This window comes from Mus caroli, chromosome 11, assembly GCF_900094665.2.
Source record: "Mus caroli chromosome 11, CAROLI_EIJ_v1.1, whole genome shotgun sequence".
Lineage (NCBI taxonomy): Eukaryota > Metazoa > Chordata > Mammalia > Rodentia > Muridae > Mus > Mus caroli.
In genome coordinates this window covers 83,393,576-83,411,253 of record NC_034580.1, presented here as the reverse complement: position 1 = coordinate 83,411,253, position 17,678 = coordinate 83,393,576, and the positions used below count along the sequence as shown (strand labels likewise).

Genomic DNA, 17,678 nt, shown 5'->3' with positions numbered 1-17,678 from the left:
AGCAAAGGGGAGGGAACATTGAGGAGCCCCTGGTACTTTGTTATAAATTCTAGACCTTGCTGCTCTCCTGCCCAGGTACTGGGACACACACACACACACACACACACACACACACACACACACACACACACACACACACACACACACTCAAACACACACTCACACACACACTCAAACACACACTCACACACACACACACACTTTCACACGCACACATACACACACACTCACACATATACATACACACACTCACACACATACTCACACACACACTCACACAAACTCTCATACACACTCACACACATATACACTCACAGACACACTCACACATATACATACTCACACACACACTCACATACTCACACACATACACACATACTCACACACACACTCACACAAACTCTCACACACACTCACACACATATACACTCACAGACACACTCATACATATACATACTCACACATACACTCACACACATACACACATACTCACATACACACACACACACACACACACACATCCCCATGAGCTGCAGCTTGAACAGATGGAGCTCAGAGTTAGGGTCTTGTTCCCAAGGGGTTCTATGAGGACTCTCTTCCCAGACAAGGTGTGTCTGTGCCAAGCAGCCAGGACAGGAGAGGACCAAGGGCCTGGCTGCCCTGACCCCAGGCTCTATCCCAAGCCCAGGCCCGAAGGAAGCCTGGAGCTGGGCCAGGAGCTCCAGGACTCCCCAGCAGCCTGCTGCGTGGCAACCGCAGGACACGTGTCCCGCTGAATCAGGGAAATGACACATGGAGAAAGCAGGCGGTGGGGAGGTGGTGGAGGCCATGCTGGGCTCGGCCTGGCTTTGATTTGGCCTCCAGCTCCAGGAATCCCTCCACCCCCTCACTGGAGGGGAGCTTTTCCGTCTGCCGCTAACTTGTGGAAATAACTTCCTTTCCTTTTTCTATTTTGGGCCGGTGGCCCGGTGGGTACGAGGGGAGGGCTGAGGGGAGGGTGGGGGCAGCAGCAGACGGATAACCAGCTGCTAAGTGCTAGGGGGAGCTCAGCTCACAGCCAGAGACACACATGGATATCCAGAGAGGCGCCTGCAGGGGAGCCCAGGGCTCGGTCTCCTCTACATTGCTCTGCCACTTATGTCCCTGTCCCAAGCTCTGGTTCCCTCCCAAGGCCCATCTGTCAGTCCCACAGACACCACTTCCAGCCATAATGGAAGAAGGCTTGTCTAGGCTTCGTTTGGGGCAAGGTAAACACCCCAACTCAGTTATATCTGGAAGCCACCCAGGCTGCCCAGGGAGAGTCCAAACCCTGACTAAGACCCTTCTAGCTATTGTATTTCTGGGATGCCCACGGGGTGAGGGTTGCCATGGGGAGAATTCCTTTTCTTCCAGAATCTCCCGGGCTGCTGGGCACGGGTCCTGGAAAGTCCGTCATCCTCCTCCGAGCCCTGGGGTGAAGTCATCCTCAGCCTGACTGAGGGAAGGGGCCAGCCCAGCGCAGGCAGCCCGGCAATTCCATTATGGTTGGAAAGGAATGGGAGAAATGAGCTGCTGAGGTAAAACAATTTCCACACAAAAACAGCAGGCGGCCTGTGGAGGGGCCTCCTGGGCTGCTGGGACTCAGGCAGATGGAGAGAAGAACCCAGCAGCAGTGGGGGAGGGGAAGGAGACCGAGGCTAAGAGGATCTTCAGGTACTGAGCCCCCTGGAACCCCTAGACTCGAATTTCAGGCTGAGGTGGATGATGACGTCATGCGTAACCGCTGAGGTGGATGATGACGTCATGCGTAACCGCAGGATGTTGGACCACCTGGCTGGGAAGGATCTCAGACATGTGCCTTTCCAGAAGGGGGGTTTTAGTGGAGTCTGGACGTGCAGCCCACGTGGGCCGGACCCTGTCACAGGTCACTAAATGATGTAGCTGCATCATTCAGGCAAAACATAAGCAAAGGACCCTAGCAGATGGGCCTGCCTCTTTGGACCCTGCGGGACAGTATCTGAGCTCTGAAACTGTCCTGTTACCAGGCTCATCCCAGGGACATGGTGACAGAAAGGGACCAGACCGCTAGCCTCTCTCAAACCTAACCTTCAGCGGCCAAAGATTTTTAGAATACCAGTCTACCAGCGCCCTGCCGTGGTATAGTCCCACGGAGTCTCCTGTAGTTGCAGGGTAAGGTGTGTGTGCTCCTTGGAAGCTCCACGGAGCCCCCATGACTGACCCATGTTCCTCTCCGCTCACTGATGAACAGCTCCTCAAGATGGCCCCCCTCCCTGCTTCGCCTGTGCGTACACCACTCCCTCTGTCTAGAACAGAGTCCTGTCCTCAGTCTCACTAAAGTAAGGAGGTGTGGATGGCAGACCCTCGCTTGGACAGCAGCTTCTGGGCCCCCATGTTCGTGGTTCCCTGCAATTCTGATCTACAGTAGAGGAGCCCGGAGGACAAGCAACGCACACACACACACACACACACACACACACACAGAGTAATTGAAACTATTTAAGTACTTCGGGATAAACATTATAGTTTGGTCTGCAATGTCCCCACAGGCTTGTATGGTTGAACTCCTTGTCTCCAGTTAGTGTCACTGCTTTGAGAAGCTACTCTTTACAGGTGGGATCTAGGCCACTAGGGGCAGGCCTGGAGACCAGCTCTCTCTTCTTCCTGATGCAGGTGATGTGAAAGGCCCATGGCCCTGCTCTGCCACACCTTTTCCTGCCACAGTGAACTAAAATCCCTCTCACACTATGAGCCAAATAAGTCTTCCCTCAATCCAGTCCTTGCCTTTGGGTGTTTTGCCATAGCAACATAAATGAAATAGAGGATTGAGACAGCAACGACACAGAAGTCAAGCCAGGCGGTGGTGGCTTTAATTCCTGCACTCAGGAGGCAGAGGCAGAAGGATCTTTTGAGTTCTGGGCCAGCCTGGTCTACATAGCTAGCTCTAGGACAGGCAAGGCTGCACAAAGAAATCCTGTCTGGAGGCAGGGTAGGAGGAATCAAAAGAAAATCATTTAGCTCTCATCTCCGTATGCTGCTCCAGGCGTGACCTCTCTGGCAGTCTCACGAAGGTTCTAACTCTCACTCCCCAGCCTGCATCTCCTGTACCATCTGTGAACTCCATGGAGGATCTCTACCCCACCCAGCTAACTTTCCAAACTCTCAGCTCCCTAAGCTACATACAGTCTGACTTCTCAGCAGGGAAGAGAGGACATAGCGATGAAAACCCAGTCAGATGACCTGGGTTCACACCCCAGCCTTGGCCACTGGGGACAGCAGTAACCCTCTGGGGCTCAGCTTTGTCAGCTGTGAAATGGGCGACTGCAGTGCTTACCACTGAAGTCCTTAAGTCGTCGATGACCGTCTATGGCACATGGCAGCTGTTCTTACTGGCTCTCCAGGCTCCCCACTGTCACTGTTCTAGGGCTCTTAAGATGTCTAGAATTGGGGGAATCATCATCCTCATCATCTCCTCTCACCCTGTCTGTCATTCTAACAAACAGCAGCTCCAGGACAAAACAACCACACCTAGGCTCTAACATCTGCCAAACCCAAAGCCCAGAAAGCAAGCTCTTCACATACAATGGACCCCACTGGCACTAGCTTCTTTTTAAGCTTCCAAATAACAAGAGTCTCAAAGCTGAGACAAGTCTCCGGGGTCCCTTGCTGGCCACTCTCCCGTCTCCCGTCATCAAACTAGCCCAGAAAAAGACACATCTTCACATGGCTTAAAAATCCTCTCAACATCACTAGCTGAGGGGTGACAAACAGTCATCCCACTGGGGACTGACTGACAGCTACCTGGGGGTGCTGGGGTGGGAGGGATGCTGAGGTTCATCTTGCCTCTGCAGGAGACAGCACAATGATTAATTACTAACGTGTCCATGGGCTGGGGAAAGGAAGGGTCAGTACAATATTTCATGAGTTCATCTTCCTACCCGTCCTCTCCCTTGATTACACATTCCAAGGACCCGGAGGCTGTGCCATATTTAATTAACTATATCCCATAGGCATATGCTGCTATAGCTAACTTGTGTTTGCTCTGCGGGCAACCATCTCTCTAGCCTTCCTCTTTATTTTTAGGATCCTTTTGCACTGAACCTGGAACTTACTGACTGGCTAACTCAGCTGGTCACTAAGCTGCAGGGAGCTGCCTGTCTCTGCAACTCCAGCTATTGGTGTGACAGATGTGGCCTGCTATGCTCAGCTTTTACATGCGGAGGGCTAGGAATTCAAGCCCAGGCCCTCTTGCTTGTGCAACAAGCTCCCTGCCTCCTGAGAGACATTTCTCCAGTCTCACAGGGTTGAAGTTTTGAAAGTTCTCCCAGGTGTCCTGTGAAAATGTCTCTTGCCACAGTCCAAGTGTGCAGTTAGTAGAATAATGTCTGGTGGGGGCGGCCAATTTCCCACTGTGGTTTATACAACCCCGACTCCTGTCTCCGTCTCTCCCCACTGTGCTCTGAGACAAAAATGGACGCTCACCGGGGAGGTGGGGTCGGAGGAGCCATCAGGTAAGGCCTGTCGAACACGTGCATGTGGTACGCTGGTGGTGAGTACACAGGCGGGGGCTCTTCCTCAGAGCTATCGGGCTCCAGAGTCCTTTCCAGGATCTAAGTCAGAGACAATAAAGAGAGACATAGTAACAGTGATTAATTCGGATATGAATAACTCATCCTTGAACCTCAGTGGCATTGGGATGAAACGGAAGGATGATGGCCGAGGACGTGTCCTAAGGAGTTTTGTGCATTGCTGCTAGGAGCTACTCCTTGGTGATGCTGGCCTTAGGTATTAACACTAACACATGGCTACCATGACCCCTCAATTATACTTAGCAAACAGGACAATGCACTGACCCAAAGGATCGTTCATGGCAGCAGCATCTATCCAAGCAATGCTTGAGTGCAGCAAAACAAGCACAGGGTGGAAGAGAGAGACTGCGAGGGTTGGCGAGAATGGGAGGAGGTGCTGGGGACTCTGGGGCCTGTGGAAGAGGTTTATGGATCTGGGTGCCTATCACATGGTATGTGCATGCTATGCAACCTCACTGGACTGCACACTTGAGACCCTGTGTCCTCTGTACTCTTCTCTGATGATGATGTCATCCATACCCTCCTTTGGTGCACTACCACATCTCTTCTCTTAACCCCAGTCTGGCAAGTAAAGGCCCATTTTATAGATGAGCACATTAAGGACTGAGTGTGTTTTATTTGTTTCGTGGTACCTGGAATTGAACGCAGAGCCTCAAGCACATGAGGCAAGAACTCTACCAAGGAGGTACAGCCCAGTTCTTTTTACTTTTGTCCTGAAATAGGGTCTCACTAAGTTGCCCTGGCTGGCCTTGAACCTGTCTCATTACTTCTCTTGGGAAGATGTGAAGAAGAGAGAACACCAATGACTGGCCAAAGAAGTGATCTCACCCAAGTCTAGGAGTGCCGACCCCCCCCAACAACAGTTGTATCACCAAAGGCCCAGCCCAACACAGATAACAACCTCCTGAAAGCTGCATAGAGCCCTCCCACCCCCTCCCCACCCCCCCAGTTAGCTAACCCCTTGACTACTCCAGCATCTCTCGAATCCATCTGCAGCTGGAGCAAAAATGCAACCCACTGGGAGATGGCTATAGGAGAGAGGGAGGGGCTAAAACCACAGGTGACCCTCTAATGACCCTCCTGCCTTCCTGAGGGAATGCCCCTCCCTGCCTTCTGTGAGGGAACAGGCCCAAGCTTGCTGAAGGGCTGATATAGGAAGTCAGAGCAGTTCTGACTAAGATGGTGTCACAACTCAAAGGACCACAGGACAGACCACTTCTGATCCTCCTGTCCTGTCTGCTGAGAATCAGATAACAGGCCCTGTGAGGCTGATGGCTAGTTAATATGGCAAAAACACCCACTGGCTTTAGGTTGGAATCTTCAATGAGGAGGGCTTTGCAGTCACACCCTCCCCTCAGGCAGCCTGCACACCTAAGTAAGATAGATGCTCAGGGTGAGCAGCCCAGCTGCCTACTGTCCCTCCAGACCCTTTTCTCTTCACTGTGAAAGCAGGGCAGGGAAAGGTTAAGGACAGATAGGGTGAAGCCAAGTTTCTGTGATCCAGTGGATATGAATCTGCGCCCCCAGAGGCATCTGAGCAGATCCCCAGCACACACCTCCATCCACCCCTCCCCCGAAGCTCAGTTCCCACTTTCTCAGAGACCAAAGAACCTGGGAAGGGCTCAGAGACCCTGACTGACTCAGACCCTAAGTCCCCAACCCTGCTTGAACCCTGGGTTTGGAGAAGACACCCCTAAAGCTGTGTCTCTGCTTCTTCTGGGCCAGGTTCCATTGATACAGCTGACCCCTAACCCAGCTGCGCCCAGAACAAGGAGGCTGGCAGAGACTCCCTGGCAGTGAGCACACACACGCACTGCAATGCTCTGCACGCCAGCCTGACCCAAGGAGGCTCCCGCCCTGGAATGCGCGTTCTTTCCTGTGAGACAGAAAGTATTTAAACAGATGCTTCTGCAGAAGAAGAATGAGGCCGCCTGGCAGGCCAGGCCACTGCACTGCTCACCCCACATTCCACCAGGAAGGAAAAGGATGTGGGGGTGGGGAGATGGTGTGAGGAATGGGCTCCTGGTGACACCCCTTTGCCTAGCACAGGAGGTGCTCAGCAAGATCCTAGGGTACCCAGAAGACTGCCTCTTCCAGACCACACACCCCTATTTCTGACAGCCATTGGCTCTGAGGGGCAGGGTCCAGGCCTGGTCTGGTGAGAGGGAGGGGAGCTGAGCGCTCCATGGGTTTCTTCTGATCTGTGGTGTGCCCCCAGACTCAAGGAGCCCAGGTAGGCATGTGGACCCTGTGCGAATACACTACAGTGCAGCTTCCTGGAGCAGCAAACACAGCCCTCTAGAGAGCAATGCTTGATAGTGGGGAAGAGGCAGGTGGTGGGCAGACCAATAAGGAAAATCTGCAGTCCCAGAAATGGAACCCCAGCGTCTTTGTGCCACCTCCCCTATTTCTAGCCACAAGGAGCTTTTCTGGCTCTAAAAGTTCTGTGGTCCCCTAGCCCAAATCACTGGGTGATGGGTGCCAGCCAGGTGTTCCGGAGGCTGGGAGGGAAGCAGGCTCTGGGCCATTTATCTGACAGGAGCCGTTTCTCTGTGACAAGGATACCCCTTGAGCCAGCCCCCCATCCATCAGCCTCTAGAGAGGCTTTCTCCAGTCAGCAGTTATTGTCATTCTTACTACTGCTCCTCAGAAATTTTCCGCAGCACTTTGCAGTGGCTCAGGAGCTGCCTGTTGATGGTCCCAGGCAGGCCTCCAAAGGTGGGGGTTTGGAGAGAGCCAAGGATGGCCCAGAAGGGGCTCAACGTGGACAGCAGATGGCTTGGGAACAGAAGTGCAGCACAGGATGGCTGCTCCAGGGGGCTGAGGAACCCTTGCAGAGGTCGGTGATGCCACAGGCGCTGTGGGCAAAGCAGGACACGCCCCGCTTGCCAGAATCCAAGGACCAACAGGGCCATAGAGAGTCAAAGCATGCAGGGAACGTCTCAGCTCACACTGAAAGAATGCACCTACACGCGCACACATGCACGTGAACTCGTGCCTCCCTTCAACGAGAAGCGTCTGGATTTTTCACTGTTCTTTCCATTGACTAATCCAGGCAGGTCAAAGGGGTGTTTAACGGAGGAAAAGGGGACAGAAAGCTGAGGCACAAAGACATTGTCAACAGGGCTGATGAGAAGATGGCTTGGTCAGTGTTTGCCACACAAGGTCTTGAGTTCAATACATGGTACCTGTATAAAAAGCTGGTGGCCCTCACTAGTCATGCCAGTCCAGGGGAGGTGGAGACAGTAGTAAATCCCTGCAGCACCCTAACTACTAGCTAGCCAGCTTTGCCTAACTAGCAAGAGACTCTGCCCCACAAAACCAAGGTAGCTGGATCCTGAGGAACAATACCCTAAACTGGTCTCTGGTTTACACACATATATACACACAAACACTAGTATCATCTACTCATTGCAAACATCCCCCTTGTACCACTATGTGCTTGGGGAGAAAATACCACTACGCTGGCTCAAGTCATCCTTGCCCACACAGCTTCTCCATGGAGAAAGAATCCTAGCACCCACTAAGGGAGGGAGGGGGAGGCAGGAGGACCAAGGAGTCTGGGTTTTTGCAGTCAAATCTAGCCCAGAGTTCCCATGTAAACACAGGTGACTGACTGCTCTCGTCAAGTTTGAGAAACACGAAAAGATGTATTTCTGAAGCATTAGAGGTGCCCAGCACAGGCTGGACTTTGGGGAGAGTGGAGTTCAGGTGGGCCTGGTAGAGCATGCTTGTCATTCCAGCTACCCGAGGGGTTGAGGCAGGAGGATGGAAAGTTCAAGGTCTGCCTGAGCTACACAGTAAACGTAAGTCCTTATGTTCCCTGCCCCCTGCTCCTCTCCACCCCGCTCCCCACCCTCCACATAGGGAAATCCTGGGCTGGGGGTGTGGGCATAGGGATTGCAGGGCATGTATGAACCCCTGGGTTTAACCCTCAGGACTGAATAAGCCCATGTAAAAACACACACAACCTACTTATTATATTTATAAACTGTATGCCTAGATTGGGCAGATCTACCACTTCACTAATCTATTCCCCAGCTACGAGATCCCTTGTTACTTGTGGCTTCTCCAGGCCATGTGGTTCTGCTCCATCTACCTTCCTCCTCCTATTTCTCCATTGTTCCCTACCCTTCCTCTACTCTCTAAGACCACCACCTTTCCCTTCCATTGTCCAACCACAGGCTCTAGCCTTTAATTGACCAGTTAGAATGGGGGAGAAGAGTCACAAGAAATTTCCTGAATACTTGATCCATTCTTCATCCGGGCAGCCTCTCTTGAGGAAACAGAACTAACATCACAATATAAACCCAGGGCAACCCACAACGGTGGTACACAACTTTAACCTCAGCACTCAGGAGGCAGATCTTTGAGTTTGAGGTCAGCCTGGTCTACAGAGCAAGTTCCAGGACAGCCAGGGCTACACAGTCTGAAACACTGTCTTGAAAAAACAAAAGGTCTTTCTTGGAAAATACACACTGGAAACGCTAGGCTTGGAACTAAGGGGTCAGAATTTTGGAGTGGGGCTTATATACCTACATTTTAAACAAGCACCTTAATTCTTATGACTTTAGCCAGGGCCTTGTGCTATCCCTAGTATACAATTGAGTAGGTGCTTGTTTGCTGGGTATTTGTTGAATGAGTGCATGATTGCTATCCATAATATTGGTCACTGACTGATCTTAGGTTTCCTAAGGGGAGATGCTTGTTGGTTATTTGACTCCCCCCCACCTCCCCAACCCCAACCCCCATACCTCCCACCCACCACCCACCCCGCCTTCTGTGGCTGTTGCTGAGGCTGGGAGCAACCCAGAGCCGCTAAAAGAGGATGGACCTCTATTGGAGGTGAATTTTCCCAGCCCCGCCTCTACCTCCGGCGGGATGCTGTCCTCTGAGTCCGAGCTGTCCTCATAGGCGCTGCCACCACCCGCCTCCAGGTTCATCTGTAACAGCTGGTCTATGGTGGCGTCCACCGCTCCGCTGTTGGCTCGCAGCACGCACTCAATGATGTCGTAGTCCATGTTAGGAAACATAGTCTTGAAGTCGTCCATGGCCTGGTTGAACTCGAGGCGGCGCACCTGGCGGGCCGGCCTGCTGTTGTTGAGCTCCTGAGGGGCAGTGCTGCCATCTCCAGCCCCTGTCCCGGCCCCGCGAGCCCCGGTGGCCCCGCCACCGCCGCTGCCGCTGCTGCTCCTGCGAAACAGGCTGGTCATCTTGCAGAGCCGCTGCGGGAAAATGTTTCCAACAAACCGAGAAGCCGCTGGCCCGGGGTCCCTCCGTCGTGGGCCACTTGCTTGCTCCGCAGGCTGGGAAGACTCACTGCAGTGCTTCCTCCTGGAGGGAATGCACGGCCCGGGCTAGGGGACAGGAACCAGGGTGGTGGCGGCATGCGGACCTCGGCCAGGCTTTAGATGGACTCCAGATCATCCACATCCTCGAGTCATCCTGGCACAGGGGGCTGCAACGGACTGACGGTGTCACCTGAAATGAGGGACAGAGTCAGGAGCTGAAGCAAAGGAACCTGAACTCTTTGGTGGTCAGCTGTTAGGAAATGAGGGTAACCTCAACCTAGCCTAGGAAAATCTGCTTCTCTCTGTTTTCCCTAGTTTGGATGCTGGAGATAGAACCGGGAACTTTGTGCATGATAAGCATGTTAATGTGTGTATATATATATATATATATATATATATATATATATATATACATACATATATATATATATGTATATATATGTGTGTGTATGTATATATGCTTATATATACATGTATACATATATAATCTTTCCCTATTTCTTTATTTTGTTTTCTTTTTTTGTTGTTTTGAGATAGAGTCTCATCTAGCTCATATTGACTTCATACTCAAAGTATAGCTGAGGCTGTCCTTGAACTCCCTCTGTAGACCAGGCTAGCCTCCAACTCACAGAGATTCACTTGCCTCTGCCTCTTGAGTGCTAGGATCAAAGGTGTGCACCTCCATTGCATAGCTTGTCTTAAACTCTTAATCCCGGTGCCTCAGCCTTCTACAGTCCTGAATGAGCCTTCCAAGGGCTGGGATTACAGGCATGCACCACCATACTGAGCTTCCCAAACCTGTCGTGAAGAATATTGTACTTCTAAGTCTTGTTCATGCTCCACCTCAGACCCAGTTCCCTGCCACAGTTAACCTAGCCCGTCCCCAAGGCTATCACAAGGATGTGCACAGATAGGACTGTAAGACAAGCGTGATTAGGAACTGAAATCTACAACAGAACACCACCCAGCCCTCTTAGAGCCTGGCATAGAAATGGTAACCAAGGTGATGTCACTGGTAGTGTAGACAAAGGAGACAAGAATGTCTGAAAGCACTCCATCCTGGGCTGGGATGGCCGTTCACTGGGTGATGTGTTTGCCTCACATGCATGAAGTCCTTAATTAGATTCCCACCACAGAATAAAACCTGACTAGGTGAGGCAGGAGTGTAAGCCCAGCACTCCCACCTCCTGGGAGGCAGACACCAGAGGATGAGGAATTCCAGGTCATCCTTGAGGTTTTTGGTCAGCTTAGACTAGAGAGCTTGTCTTAAAGAACCAAAACCTGGAGCCAGTGAGATAGCTCAGTGGGTAAAGGTGCTTGCCACAAAGCCCAATGGCCAGAGTCTAATCCCTGGCATCCTCATGGTGTAGGGAGACAACTGACTCCTACAAATTGCCCCCCGACTTGCACACACACACACACACACACACACACACACACACTGCAAAGCAATAAAAAAAGTCTGACTCTGACTTTCTCCATCTTATCCCAAGATTGAATTGGTTCAGCAACTTATAGAACAGTGCCAGGTTCTAACTCTGCAGCCCCCCTATCCCTATCACTCTGTAACCCCCACTGTCCCCATCACTCTGTAGCCCCCACTGTCCCCATCACTCTGTAACCCCCCCTGTCCCCATCACTCAGTAGCCCCCCTGTCCCCATCACTCAGTAGCCCCCACTGTCCCCATCACTCAGTAGACCCCCTGTCCCCATCACTCAGTAGCCCCCTGTCCCCATCACTCTGTAGCCCCCCTGTCCCCATCACTCTGTAGCCCCCACTGTTCCCATCACTTTGTAGCCCCCACCGTCCCCAAGGTCAGGCTTCCTCTGCCTCTGCCTCCTTACCACGGTACTGTCACATGCAGCTCCTCTAAAGGTATTCTTAAGCTTGATGAACCAAATGCAGACCTAGTCTCTGTTTTCTAGGATGGGAGCCATGGCTTTAACCACGGATGGAGAAACTGTCCCGAGAGCAAATCCTTGTCACACTCAGAGTGGCCATTCACTGACTGCCATGACAGAAAAGATTGGGTCAGAGGGAAGTAGGGATGATGTGGTAGTAGGGAGGCCCTCCACCCAGGATGGGAAGACCCATCAATGCATCCATCCATACAAACCTTCAGGTCAGAGGTCATACTCAGGAAGTGGCTTCATGTACCTGTGATACTGAGTTCTTAACACCTTACTTCCCCCCTTTCCTCAAAAGGACATGAGCATTCTTATGTTTGTTGCTTTTTTCAAGACAGGGTTTCTCTATGTAACCCTTGCTATCCTGGTAATCTCTCTGTAGAACAGGCTGGCCTTGAACTCACAGAGATCCGCTGCCTAACTCTAACTTCCAAGTGCTGGAACTAAAGGCGTGTGCCACCATTGCCACCTGGAAGACATAATATTTTTAAGGAATCCTATTCTGGGTGCTTGCCTATTTCCAGAGAGGTGGATTGATTGGAACTTTAAAAAACTTTTTTAACTTGGGCAGTGGTGACGCACGCCTTTAATCCCAGCACTTGGGAGGCAGAGGCAGGTGGATTTCTGAGTTCGAGGCCAGCCTGGTCTACAGAGTGAGTTTCAGGACAGCCAGGGCTACACAGAGAAACCCTGTCTTGAAAAACCAACCAACCAACCAAAACCAAACCAAACCAAACCAAACCAAACCAAACCAAACAAAACAAAACAAAACAAAACAAAACAAAACAAAAAACTTTTTTAAAATTACATTTATTTTGTGTGTGTGTGGAAGGGAGGGCGTGACACACATGTGGTCAGAGGACCAACTCCTGGGGGTTAGTTCTCTCCTTCCACCATGTGGGTGGGCCCTGGAGATCAATAAGTCACCAGTCTTATTGGTAAGTGAAGTGCCTTTACCTCCTGAGCCATCTTGAAGGCATTTTGTCTGTTTCTTTGTTTTTGTTTTTGTTTTTTAAAGACAGGGTGTCATGTAGTCCAGGCTATCCTTGAACTCACTATGTAGCTAAGGATGATCTTGAACGCATGGTCTTTCTGCCTTCACTATCCAAGTGCTGGAATTATAGCCATATACCACTGTGTCCACCTGATGGGTTGAAAGTAGGAAATTACAAGCATACAGGTTCTGAATAGCTAGTGGGCACTGAAGTGCCTTCCTGCCCTGAGAGAACTCCTTAATGAGATCATGTGCCCACACCATGTGTAGGTATGGCATCCTTACACATGCTACCATGTGCATAAGTTTGTTTTGCTATGTAATTAAACCATAACTTCTACTACCGTACCACTACGTTTATCTACTTAATGGCACGTTGTAGGCATTGTCCCACATCACAACAGAGACCCACCTCATCGCGTGACATGCTTGTCAACTGAGTGAACCAGGATTTACCATCCCATTCCCTCTGTTTCCTGCCTGCCCAGAGGAGCAAGTCACGGCCAAGGGAGGCCACAGTCATGTCACAAGGGTGGCCGCGGATGATCAGTCTAGGGATTGGGTTGTGAGAATGAGTCCAAGAAAGTTGCCAAATACATATGGCCTCCTCTCCCCTCCTGCCCACCCCTACTGTAGGAGGTCTGAGGCAATTCAGTGCTTCTGTCAAGAGTGCTCCACTCTGGAGGCCTACACTCAAGTCTCTAACCTCTGGGCCACCAGGCCCCAGAAGCCAAGCCCTGATGATATTACACATGGGGGTCAGAGGCTCTGGTTAAGGCCCTTGAGAATACACTACCACCTCCCTGCCCCGAGTGTAATTCAGACAGAAAGATTAGAGACCAGGCTTGTCGCTCTGCCAAGGGCAAGTCCATGAAGATAAAGAAGAAAAATAGTGGGCTCAGATTTATTCCATGAACCCCCTCTCACAGGCCCCTGGGGTTCTGGGTCTCTGAGTGTTGAGACACCCCAGCAAGGCATTCTGGAACTGACTGTTTACCCCAGGGCCCTGCTCTTAGGGGCTTACACTGTTTCCATGTAGAGGAAACAAACCGGCCCTCAGCCTGTGGCAGACTGCCCGCAGGCTTGGGTAGGAGTGTGCACTGCCCTGTGGAAGGGAAAGAGGGAGGCCACAGGGGCTCTTTCCCAGCCCCTGGCTATCAACCCAGGGCTTCCTCCAGATCACTAATGGATATGTGGATCTCTCGGCACAAGCCAGGCCCTGAGGCCTCTGCAGCAGGACACACCCTGGTTCCGGTGACTACCCAAACCTGCCCCTGCAACTGTGTCCCCACATGAGCACAGTTGGAGAGGCAGAAAGGAGCTCAAGGACATGGCGTGGGCAATGGAAAAGCCTAGCTCTTTCCACCAAGGCAGCTCTGTGGGTTTGGAGAAAGTAGTTCAGAAACAGGAAGCCGGGGAAACAGGATCTGGGGAACAGGCACGCCGCAGAGACACCCAGGCTGCTGTAACTAGCACCAGGTAGGGGCTCGCATTGTCCTTTCTATTCCTTGTTAAACTTAAAGCCAGCCTGAGGCCAGGGCTGAGGAACGTTAGAGAAAAAAAAATCACCAAGTCACACTGCCTTTTGTAACAAACCCTACTACAAAAACAAAACAAAACAAAACAAAATAAAAACGGTTTAAAAAGCATGAAAGAAAGGAGGCGCGCGGATGACCTGGGCTTATGAACTTGCACGGGACACTTTCCCCTGTCACCACCGAAGCACCCCTCATCTTTATTATAATTCTCCAGCCCGTCTCCACTCTGTAATGAGCGGTAGGAATCGTTCAGTGAAGTCGAGTGACTTGTCCAAAACCGCACAGCTAGTGGGTACGTAGAAAAACCGGAATTGGTATCCCTACCTCCCGAGAGAGCTAACATGCCAAGTAAGGCTTGCAGGGCTGAGAGCCAAGGAGCCCGAGAAATGCAGCCACGTGTGCCTGGGTTTAGGACATTCCATCAAAGGAAACATGACCCAGACAGAACGAGGAGGGGGGGGGGAGGTCTGCTGGCACTGCCCCAGACCTGGCTACGTGACCTTGGAGAGAGCAGGTCGTCTCTTTGAACCCACTGCTCCTGTGGGCAAGGAACAGGACGGTATTCCCTGATGAGCTGGGCTGGAGGAAGTGAATCAAACCTGCTGGGCCCGTTAGACCTCTCCCTGAGCGAGTGGGTGTGGGTGACCTCGGGACCTGGAAGCAGAAACTTCATACCTGTCCTCCCCCGGGGGCCCTGAGAGCCAGGCCCAGAGCCACCCGCTTCGAACTTCCAACTGGAGTGTGAGAAGCGGCAAGGCCTGAGTCACTTGGAGCCTGGCCCAGGGAGGTGGGCAGGCTGCCCCAGTGTGGCTCAGCCAGCCTCCTGCCTTAGGAAGGCCTGTTCGTGAAGCTGATGGCCAGGTCTGCACCAGGGATAAGATAGCCTGAGGATCGGAGGGCTGGGCCCGTATGTGAGCCTAGGAGGGCAGTGGGGATTGGGGAAGTGATTTTAGGTCTCAGCACCTCGTCTTCCTCTCTGGCAGAAGCAGTGTGTGTGAGAGAGAGATGCTGCGATGGAACTTATCTGGGTTCCTAGGATGGAGGAAGTCCCTGCTGGGACAGGCTGTGGTGGGCTGTTCCGAGGCCTTGGTACCTCATGCTATACCCCCTGAGGAAATCCTGTGGTTTTAATATCTTCTGCCAGCTGCATGCTAGCTCCTGGTCTTGCCTTTCCTCCAGACACTCCCTCTACACCACAACTATGCAACCTACTATGGTCTCTGCCCAGATGCCCACCAGTAGCTCTGACAGAATACGTTGGTCCAACCCTGCCTGTGTCTCCTGTCTGTCTATGCACCACCTCTGCCCGCTGAGGTCAAAGCCTGGAGCCCATCTTTAAGAACGTATCCCTTAGCCAGGCGTGGTGGTGCACGCCTTTAATCCCAGCACTTGGGAGGCAGAGGCAGGCGGATTTCTGAGTTCGAGGCCAGCCTGGTCTACANAGTGAGTTCCAGGACAGCCAGGGCTATACAGAGAAACCCTGTCTTGAAACAAAAACAAAAACAAAAACAAAAAACAAAACAAAAAGAACGTATCCCTTACACCCTCCATTCAACCCATAACAATCCCCATCTTCCTTGCCTTTTAGACTGTCCCTCGGGACCTGGTGGCTTCTTGTCCTCTGCCACCTCCCTGTCTCCTTGTGGACTGCATGTTATGGCCACATGTCTTTCCTTACCTCCAAAGTCCCTGGCTGTTAGTCCTTAGACCACATCCCAGAACTTCACCATGGTCTACAAGACCCTTTGTGTTCCTGCCTTCAAACGTGTCTGTATGGAGCCTAAGCACACAGCTCAGTCAGTAGGGTGCCTGTGTGTCACGCAGGAGGCTCTGGGTTCAGTCCAGCGCACTGCATCAGCCAGGTGTGGTGATGCACACGTGTGATCCCAACAATCGGGAAACGGAGGCAGGAGAAACACTTGCTTCAAGGCCATCCGCAGTTACGTAGCAAATTCAAAGCCCGAGTGGGACACAAGCAAAAGAAGTACAGGTGTATGCCCACAGGTACACCCGCAGAGACACATGCAGACACACGTAGACACATACTGACATGGCTGCCGTTCATCCAGCCACCCTGAGCACTCTGTGCAGATCACTTGACCCACAAACCTACACTCTCCTTCGGGACCTTAGGTTCTCTCAGCACCTTTTCTCTCCTCCTTCTGATCCCTGCTGCATTGTCAGGGAGTCTGCCCTGTCAGCTCAGTCTGTCTTCCGGCATTCCTTGACCTTTGCCCTGCTTTGTCATCCTCTGTCATAAACATCATATACAGTGCACTTGCCAGTGACTATCTTCTACACTAGATCAGCATTTTTTAGGGCAGATTTGCCACATCCAGTGTGGAGCTCCCAGTGTCCACAAAGCACCCAGTACAGTCAGCCTGTGCTAACTAAGTGGACGAGCAGAGAAGCAACTGGTGGGGTAACACAGTAACCAACTATGGGTGTCTAAAGTCCAGCAGCCGCTTGGATCCCACAAGCTCTCTCTGTCATCAGGGCCTTCTCTCCTGGCACACAATTCTGACAGCTACACAATCAACCCCAGGGGTCAGGAGACAGTGCCTCTCCCACAGCCAACTTGACTGCATTTTTCCCCAAGCTGGAACAGGGTCAACCTAGAACTTGAGAGCCCAGAAGGAGGTATGAAGCTGTGGGCCAGCTCTCTCTCTCTCTCTCTCTCTCTCTCTCTCTCTCTCTCTCTCTCTCTCTCTCTCTCTCTCTCTCTCTCTCTCTCTCTCTCTCTCTCGTCTCCACCTACCCCAGACTTCCTCTCTGTCAGTGGATGAGGAGGGTTTGGAACATCTGGTCCACCTGCAATAGTCTTAAGGGACTCATTTCTTGCCTAGGAACCGTGCATAGCCCAGTGACACCAACAGGCCAGGCCACTAGGTGGTGTCCCAGGGCCCAGGCCACAGCAGCTCCTGAGAAAGGGCTAACCGCAGCTGCCCTCCCAGAACCTTGTTGTGCCCCATCCCCCACCCTCGGGACTGATGGGAGGACAGAAGAGCCACTGGATAGCACAAGCATCTCAGAAAGGGGTGGGGGTGGGGTTGCAGGCGAGACACCACTTTCTATGCTCTCTCCTCAGAAGATGGAATTAATCCACCCAAGGCATTTTATCCTCCAGTGCCTACCTACCAGGACTGGGAACCCTGGGCAGCCAGTGCTGCGGCAGAGCCCCAAGACAAGCTATCAGACCTGAAGGGTGACATCTGTACCCTGCCCAGGCTGACTGCTTCAGCAAGACTCCATGATACCAGGGCCAGAGGGGTCAGAATGAGGTCATGTGGCTAAGTCCCAGGGAAACCTTAAGTGGGTGACGCGGTGTGAACAGAGAAGCTGCTGGGCTCGGCAGCAGCCT

The 17,678-nt window shown here is 52.1% G+C and overlaps 1 protein-coding gene across 3 annotated transcripts in view; it reads right to left on the bottom strand.

The window, feature by feature from the left end:
- Cuedc1 (CUE domain containing 1) overlaps nt 1-17,678 on the bottom strand; it is a 99,299-nt gene that overhangs the window by 12,832 nt on the left and 68,789 nt on the right. For 2 of the 3 annotated variants that reach the window (XM_029483845.1, XM_029483846.1), the window contains 2 exons: nt 9,458-10,067; nt 4,480-4,607 (listed from right to left, as the gene is read on the bottom strand). In XM_029483845.1, the coding sequence (XP_029339705.1) occupies nt 4,480-4,607; nt 9,458-9,799 (470 nt within the window). In that variant the 5' untranslated portion in view covers nt 9,800-10,067. Of the gene's footprint in view, nt 1-4,479; nt 4,608-9,457; nt 10,068-11,722; nt 11,822-17,678 lie in introns of those variants that run through there. The other variant, XM_021177905.2, reaches the window with a different exon arrangement.